Here is an 8855-nt window from a genome sequence, read left to right as displayed (position 1 = left end):
CAAGGGGCCAAGGGAGTGGGTGCGGGGGCTGGAGACGCTGCCCGAGAAGACAGGGAGCGCGCCGACTGGGCTGGCATTGGGTTTCTCCTAATCAGCCCCACTTCCCCGGAGCCTCCATCCTAATTGGGGCGCAGGCTCCGATGGAGGAAGCAGGGGGCCCCACTCCAGCCTGCCTGCCTCCCTGCCAAGATTGTCTGGAGCCCTAGCACGACGTTCCTGCACTGGAGGCCTGGGGGCTTTTCTCTGGCCCCGTTCTGGGCACCAACGGGAGGCACGGGGTGCGGAGAGGTGGCCTCCTCCGCCCTCCATGAAGCTGCTCCCCGCCCGCTGCCCGGGAGACCCGGGCCCGCCGCTTCGGCCGCCCAAGACCCCGAGGGACGGAGTCGCCGGCTTTTTCCTGTGCCCTTTATCTCGGTTTTATAGACAGCTGTTAGTTTGGGGCATTAATTGCCTGGGCGAGTTTATTGATAATTTTGATGTAACAGAGCACCGGAGAAATTGCCCTCACGTCCAGAATGTCAAATTTGAGAAGAAGCAGGTTCAGAGGCTCACGACCCCACGATGCGGAGAAACTGCGGTGGGTCTCGAACGGCTGCGCCGACAATGTGACTTTATTGTGTTTGTTTTCCTAGGTAGCTGGGAATTGGAATAGAAAGAGGGTCAGTAGGGGAGACAGACTTTTTCAAATGGATTTTTTCCCCTAATGATTTAGGGGGAAATGGAAGCAGATTGGAAACATGTCTATCACCTTGCTCTCCCACCAACAGCCTTTTTCCTGCTCCAATTTTACTCGCTTCTCCATTGGGGAAAACCAAGTGCAGGGCACAAAAAAAAAAAAAAAAAAAAATCCTACCAAAAAAAAAAAAACCTTAAAAGGTGTTCCATGATTTATAACAGCTAGAATATGGGAACAGTAAAGTCTGAAACTCAAAGTACAGTTCTCATTGGTCTTGGAGTGGCCAAAACAAAAGTGTAAAATATTTTATGTATATACATATATATATATATATATATATATATATGTATGTATATGTTTTTTCCCTGGGGGAGGGACAACTATAGTTTTTCTTTAAACGTTTGCTTATTTCTTTAAAACAAGAAACGACATTTAGAGGGGCAGAGGGCTCTTCTTAAAAAACAGAAGCCAAGAAAAAGAGTTACCCTCGTCCAGATTTCACTTCAGTGTGAAATGAAGAGTGAAAAGAGAAGGATTAGTCAAAAAAGAAAAAAGAAGAAAAAAGGATTAAGAATCATCCATACTTTAAATTTAAAAAAAAAAAAAAAGGCTGGAGATCCCGGGCTCGTTTCTGTCTGTATTTGGAAGATATTCTCCAATCCCAATAAAATACTCATGCGATTTTATTTCTAGTTGATACAATATTAAAGGCCATGTACAAATGTCATACATTTTTATTTTTGTTCTTTTTTAGGAAAAAATACACAAAAGGCAAAAACATCCTCAAATCGTCATTTTTATACAGTGCAGAAGGAAATTTAAAATACGTGTCACAAACGCTGCACCCCAGCAGCCAAAATACTAAAAAAAAGGGGGGGCCTTCATTTTATATATATATATATTTATTTATTTATATAAAACATATGGAAATTTGTCTTTACACAGATCGGACTTAGTTTCAAATTTACAATGGATACCTAAAAAAAAAAAAATCTACGCGGCAAATATTGCCAACAAAGTTACACCATTAATACTGATAAACGGAGGAGCCTATGCGGTGTTTCGATTATTAGGGAAAGAAAGTAGAATAAATAACAGGATGAGCCTTGCTATCGTTTTTTTTAAAAGTGCCTTAACCTTTCTGCGTCACCGCAATCCTGAATCCGAGCGCTCAGCGGGCCTTCCCGGTCCCCGCGGCGCCGTGTTTTCCTCACTCTCCCACCAGAAGGTTTACAGTAGAGATCAGGAGACAGCCAGGTCTCGGGAGAAAAACACCGACCAAAAAAGTCAAAATAAAGTTAGAAACCAAACCAGAAACACTGAAGAGAAGGATGGAGAGGAAGGCGGAGGGGGACGGCCGCAGAGGCCCGAGAGCCGCCGCTTCTGGGCTCCTTCTGGTTTCTTTCCTAAGACGAGCAGTGGCTTCAGAAATGCAAGTTATTCGCACAAGGATCCACCTGTGGTTGATGGAGGACTTCTGAGGTGGGGAGGGAGAAGGCGATTTCTTGCCCCCCCCCTTCCCTGCAAAAGATGGCTCTGAAAGGAGACGCGCATTCCAAGACATTCTTTCAAAAAAAATTAAAAATAAAAAGATAAATACTCAACCAAAAAATAAAAGTATTTGATGATGACGGTCTCACACGTTGGCCTTTCTCCTTCCCCCGACTTTGGCCATTGGAGGGGAAGAGGGGGAGACCTCAGCAGAAAGCTTGTTTAGATGTTGAGGGTTTTTCCCCAACACAGCACCTTCTCAGCCGGTTTCAATAGGATCAAAAATAGGTATTTATTTTTCAACAGCTGCAGTCAGATCAGGACCCACCACCACCATTTTAAAGAAACTGTTGAGCGGGTGGCGGGGAGGTGCCGACAGCGGGGCTCCGTCGTTGCCTCGGGGATTCCTTTCCCGAATAATCCGGTCGGGGAGGGGTCAAACCCTTTTCTTCTGCCGACGGTTATACCTCGAAAATAAAGCAGTTTCTGGCGATGGGTTCCGAAGTCCCAGTGCCCGGCCAGCCCCTGCCCGGAGGGCCCCGGGGGCTGTGGCCTCACATCACGCACGGCTTGATGTCTTGGTAGGTGACCTGCTGGTGGTAGTAAGAGCCACCGCCGGCTGAGTGCATGGACGAGGATGCCATTGTGTTGAAAGAGAAGACGAACTCCTTTCGGTCACACATGCTGGGCGACTGCGAGTGGTACCGCGGGATGCCTGCAGGGCAGGGCGACAGGAGAGGGGACGTTAAAGGGTTAGCCTCCGGAGGCCAGAGTTCCAGGTGGAGAAGCACCTTTGCCCGAGGGGTGCACGGGGCAGGCTTGCCCGGCTCGGGCGCAGGGCTGGAGGCCTCCCCTCCACAGCGCCTCCCCATGTCTGAGTTCCCGGTCTCCGTGGGGCCGGCGCCCAAAGGGAAGATCCCCAGACACTGGCAAGGATCCCTGCTCCCCTGAGCGCCTGCTGGCTGGGCCTCTCCCACCTTGGACACCGAGCCTGGGCCGGGGCCTTCCAGAGGCTGACGGGGAAGTGGTGAGAGGGGCCGAGATGCGCCAACAGAGAAGGTCCAGCGGCCTCCACTTCCAGGGCAGCCTGGGGCCTGTGCCTGGTGCTGGGCAGCCACCTTCCAACCCCAAAGGCTGCGGTGGCCCCAGAGCAGCCAGCCAGGCCGGCAGGGGCCAACACGGGGGCCAAGGGTGGCTTCTCAGATGAAGGGCCCTTTGAGAACCGAGCCTCTGGGACAGCTGGAGCCCGCCTGGAGTTTGAAGCCGCCCAAGCTGGGCAACCCGGCGCAGAGGCCCCTCCAGCCTCCAGGCAGGCCCGGCTCCTCCCCCCCACAGGCTGCTGACAGCTGACTCCTGGCAGGCCCCTGCTTGGATCACTCCAAGCTCTTCTCAGAACCAGGCCCAGAAGGCTGCTAGTGGGTGCCGAGATGGAGGGTTCAGAGGGGAAGATTGCTGTGCCCCTTCCTTCTCGGAGGACTGGGGGTGGGGCGGTACCTGGAGACCTGAAAACCTGGCTCCTGAGAAACAGGCTGTGTGGGGGGCCTGCAACTCTGACCCTCGATCGGGTCCCCTCTCTGCCTCTGTCACCACAAAATGCCCCGACTCAATGTTCGCGTGGCCCAGGCCTGATTCCTGAAAGGCCGGGCTCTGAGCCTCTGAGCAGGCGTGCAGCCCGGCCGGCTTTGGGCCTAACTCTTCCGTCCTGCCCGGCTCAGAGCAGAGGCGGCTCTCCCGCAGCTTTTCTGGGGCGAGTGGGGAGGGTGAGCCAGCCGTCTGGGGCTGGGCCTGGCTCCATCCTGGGAACTTGCTGAGGTGTGAGGGGGCTAAGGGACCTGAGGGGACTTAGAATATTGGAGTCTAATAAGTCTTTTTGGTGAGGATGGGGCCTACCTGGCCAGGCTGGGGCTGCACCTCAGCAGCTGGGAGTTGAAACAGAAAAGGAGAGAAAACGACATCTTAGTCTATACTGGGGGCTCCAGGCTGCACTCGCGCCTCAAATGGGGGGAGGTGGGGCTGAGAGACACCCTGGGGGGCTTGGCGGCGCGCAGAAGCGGCCGCAGGCTGTGGCCCAGGGCGGGCGGCAGCTTCTGGGGGCTGGGTCTGCAGTGCACTCAGATGGGCTCCCCTCGGGGCTGGCACGGCCCGGCCTCCCCACTCACCTGGCAGCTCAGCGGGGGTGTTGTGACTGGTCTGCTGCAGATACGGCTGGTCCAGGGAGTGCGCGGAGAGGCTGCCGGACAGGGGGTTGGCCGCGGGGTTGCAGGGGGACAGGGGCTGCTGCTTGATGTAGGAGGCGCTGCTGTTGAGCGCCGCGGAGGCGGAGGGCGGCCACGCGGCCGCCGCGCCTGAGTAGACGGCGTGGGGCTCCATGACCCCACCGGCGGCCGCGGGCAGCAGTGGGGAAGCAGGCACCGAGCTGTCGTGGTGCGGGTACTCGCCGGCCGCCGCGGCGCCGCAGCTGCCCATGTACGAGTGGCCACCGTTGGCGGGCAGGTGGGGCACCGAGTGGCTGGGCAAAGCCATGCCGTCCACGTTGCCCGGCAAGTGGCCGTTCATCATGCCCAGACCTCCCTCCAGCGCCAGGCTGTTGGGCGGGCACGAGAGGCCGCCGGCGGAGCCCTGGAAGCTGTAGGTGTCCGGGAGGTGGTTGAAGCCGAGCCCGTTCATCATGCTGTACATGGGCTTGAGCGCCTGGCATTTCCTTCGGAAGCCGCGCGGCCGCCGCCGAAAGGAGCCCTCCTCGAACATGAACTCACTGGCCGGGTCGATGGTCCAGTAGTGGCCCTTGCCCGGCCGCCCGAGGCCCTTGGGCAGCTTGATGAAGCACTCATTGAGCGAGAGGTTGTGGCGCACCGAGTTCTTCCAGCCCTGGTAGGAGCCGCGGAAGAAGGGGAAGCGGCTCTGCAGGAACTGGTAGATCTCGCTGAGTGTCAGGCGCTTGGTGGGCGAGCTCTGGATGGCCATGACGATGAGCGCGATGTACGAGTAGGGCGGCTTCTCGGGGCGCCGGATGCCGGCGTTGGTCTTCTTGGCCTTGGACGGGCCGGACGACGCGGGGTCCATGGCCGCGCCGCCTCCCCCGCCGCCGCCGTGCGGTGGCTGCTGCTTCTCGGGCGCCGAAGACATCGGGTGGCTGCTGCCGCCGCCGCCGCTGCCGCTGCTGCTCTGCGCCGCCGACGAGCCGGGAGGAGGAGGAGGAGGAGGAGGAAGAGGAGGGGGAGGGGGAGGAGGGCAAGGGGGAGGGGGCTGCGCGCGCGGGGCTGGCTGCACCTCTGCCGTCATCGGCGGCCACTTCTCCCGAGCGAGCCTCGGCGCGCCCTCCCCCGCCCGCTCGCTCGCTCGCCCGCTCGCTCGCTCGTCCTCCCCGAGGAGCTGATGGATCCGCGGGCGGTTGGCTCAGAGCCCCCTCTCTCTCCAGCTGCCTCCTCCCCCCACCTACTCTCCTCCCTCTTTCCCTCTCGCCCTCCCACAAGGGAAGGAGCCGAGCAGAGGCTGAGAGCAGGCTCTCTGCAGCCTGGGCGGAGGCCGCTAGGAAGCCCCCCCACCGGTTTTGCGGGGGAGGCACCACCTCTCGGGCCGGTGGCCGTGCGCCCCCGCGGGGAGCAGCGCTCGGTCCCCACCACCCGCGGCGCTCGGCTCCACGACTCCAGCCGAGGCCGCCCTCTCTGCCTTGTCTCTCGGCGGCGTCTCGCGGGCCAGCGTAAGACCCTCCAGGAGTTCTCTCCCCTCCCTGCCCCCCTCCGGCCCCCGCGGTGGTGGGCGCTTAAAGGGCCCCCACCTTCGCCTCCCAGCGTCCGCCTGCAGAACCCGCCCCGCCTCCACCAACCTGGCGAGCAAGTGTTAAAGCGCCCTCGGCCCGCGGTTCAGCCCAGCTGCGCCAGGCCCCCCGCCTTCCCCGCCCGGCCCACGCGGAGGGAAACGCACCCCGGGTCCCGGGCCTTCCCCGACGCGTACTGCTCGGTGGCAAATCGCAACTGCAGTGGCGGCCGTGGCCGCCGGGTCGTGACCATCGCGGACGCAGCCGGTTCGGCTACGGGTCCCCGCGGCCGGCGGGCGTGTGTTCCCGCGATGGACCGCCTACCCACTCTCCCCGCCCCGGGAAGGACTGCGCCGCGCCCGGGGCTTTTCGGACTCGCCCAGCCCGGCGCGAGCGGGCGGGCAGCCGATGGAGCCGAGCGCGGGCGGAAAACGAAAGCGCAGGGCGGGTCGCTGCCGCTTTGTCTCCGGCGCCGCAGGCTGTTCGGGGAGCGAGTGAGAACGTCTGGCCTTGCGGAGACCGACATCTCACGGGCTTCCCGAACAGGCGGCCACGCTCGCTCACTCACTTGTGCACTCGTGCACACACGCATACACTGATGCACATGCAAACCCGGTAAACTTCGCAGACTCAGACGTGCAAACTCACACCCACGCGTTCGTTCCCACTCACGCGCACACGGCGCTCAGGCATGTGCGTGCCCACTCGTGCGCTCACTCACGCGCACACAGAAGGCCCACAGGAGCTTCAGCTCGCACCTACTCCCACTCACGTGCACACTCGCCACGCTGATCTGAGCTCACACATAACTCAGTTGACCCCCCCCCCCAGCATACACACTGAAAACCCGCCTATTTGGCCCCGCAGTCCCTGTGTCCCCGCTTCCCAAGAGCAGGTTCCGATTTCTCGCAGATGGTAAAGGCCCTGGCAGGAAGTTTATACGGTTCAACGTAAACACATTCTGGGGGATTCTTTAATAATAATAATAGAGAATTCCGCGTGCGCGGGGGGGAGTTGGCCTAATGCCCCTGTGGGCTCGGCCTGCCGCCGCCGCGGGGGCCTCTGACATTGAGCGCCAGGCCAGGTTCCGGAAAGCAGTCTGCGCGGGCGGGGAGCATGGGCCCGGGCGGCCCTCGCGCGCCGGGCTGCCCGCAGCGGGGGGCTCGCACGCAGCCTTACCCCGCCAACCTCCCGGCGCTGGGGTGCGGGCTAGGACGGGGTAGGGGGGACGGTGGCGCCGAGCGCAGGATGGCGCAGGAGCCGGGCGCAACGCCGCACGCGGGGACCCAGGTGAGTGCTGTTCGCTCGCAGACTTCGGAGGAGGGAGGCGAGGGGTGTTTTCGCGGGTCGTCGCGAGGAGCCAGGACGCCGTGCCGAGGCGCGAGCTGGGGCGAGAGGCGTGTGCCGGGCTCGGAGTGCGGCCCCGCGGCGCTTTTCAAAGCCCACCGGCCTCTCGGGTTTCTCGGGCCTCCTTGTCAACCCGCTGACGCCCCTCCTCGCTCCGACGCCTTCAGCTTCGGCGGTAGACGCCTCGTCGCCTTCGGGACGCCTGGCACGTCCATGCGAGGAGCTGGGGGTCTCGGCGGCGTAGCCTGCCCTGGCGGAGCGCGCTCGCGGGAGACCAGAAAGCCAGCTTCTCTGCGCTGCGCTTTCGCTCGGCCCTCCCGGCCTCGGCTCCGCACGCAGGCAGGGGTCGGTCGGCAGGGGAAGGGTGAGTGTGGGATGTGACCGCGTCGTGTGCGGTTGTCTTCGCGCAGGTAGACGCGCGCTGGCAGACCCACTCCCACTTCCCAGAGCCCAGCCAGCATCCACCGACCGCAGGCGTCCTGAGCACCGCGCACAGCCTCGGCCTCCATACGTCAGAGAACACCCCTCACACCGCTCAGGCGCCCCAACCCTTGCACGAGCGCTCTGGCCTGCCCACCGCCGAGGACGCACTTTCGGTTACGCGCACACACTCCTGCGCTGCGCGTTCGCCCACGCACAGCCCGCCGCACACGCACACGCAATCGCACGCACGGCCGCTCCGCTCGCGCGCGCACACGTCCACGCACACGCAATCTCACATTTCTCTCTCCATCACTTTTTTTTTTTTTTTTTTCCCCGCCAGACGGCAGCTGCAGGGTAGGAGGCCCCGCGGCGCTGGGAGGGAAGTTCCCGGGAAGGGGTCGCTACTACCAGCTGCCGGGAGCACATCTGGCCTTTAGAAGAGAGGCTATTGGGGGAGGTTGCCCCACTCCCAAGGCAGCGAGGGGTGCAACGCAAAGCCCCGAGGCTCCCAGAAAGTGATAGTAACCCCTCCCTTTCTCTCGCTCCTCCCCCACTGACAAGACGCTCCAAAATGAGGGGGCTCTATAGAGCATGAAGTTGGGGCCCCTTTTTCCAGTAGCCCCCTTCCCTCTTAGGCCCTCTCTAGTTGGGAGAGGGCTACAGATTCCGTCTTCAGCTAACCCACAGATCAGTTTCCCTCACTCCTGCACATCACTGTTTCTCAGCGGCTCCCTTTGCGGGCTGCTGTGTGTTTTGGGGTGGGAAAGCTCCGGCCTTCCCGGGAGGAAGTGTGGAGTCAGGGCCCCGCCTGGCCTCCACTTACCCCTGAGGTCTAACAGTAGAACAGACTTTGCCGGGGAAGGCCAGCAGTTACTGTGCCCAGGGAGAGGCTGAACGGCCTCGGAGCCTCAGGAATGCGGCAGACGGAGGCTCTCCCCCAACCCCGCATCTCCACTGGGGCAGGAGGTAAAGTGGAGGGGAATGAGTTCCAGCTGTGTGATTTGGAGGTCTCCCCCCCGCCCCCCCCGCCCCCCCCCCCCCCCCCCCCAGTTCTGGAAAGAGCCACAGCCATGGCAAGGAGGGCTTTTCCAGGTGGCCGGAGACTAAGCTTTCGGCTCTTAGGATGCCCTGAGAGGTCGCTCCTGATCCTGCCTTTGGGGG

General features: G+C 61.0%; 1 protein-coding gene across 1 annotated transcript; it reads right to left on the bottom strand.

Moving 5' to 3' along the window:
• Positions 1–294: 294 nt before the first annotated feature.
• On the bottom strand, positions 295–5878 carry FOXF1 (forkhead box F1). Its single transcript, XM_032611805.1, has 2 exons — positions 4327–5878; positions 295–2882 (listed from the first exon to the last, which is right to left on the bottom strand). Exons 1-2 carry the CDS (start codon positions 5447–5449, stop codon positions 2722–2724), a joined length of 1284 nt encoding a protein of 427 aa, XP_032467696.1. The 5' UTR covers positions 5450–5878; the 3' UTR covers positions 295–2721.
• Positions 5879–8855: the final 2977 nt, after the last annotated feature.

Source organism: Phocoena sinus, chromosome 19, assembly GCF_008692025.1.
Source record: "Phocoena sinus isolate mPhoSin1 chromosome 19, mPhoSin1.pri, whole genome shotgun sequence".
NCBI classification, from domain to species: domain Eukaryota; kingdom Metazoa; phylum Chordata; class Mammalia; order Artiodactyla; family Phocoenidae; genus Phocoena; species Phocoena sinus.
This window is presented reverse-complemented; position numbering and strand designations above follow the sequence as displayed.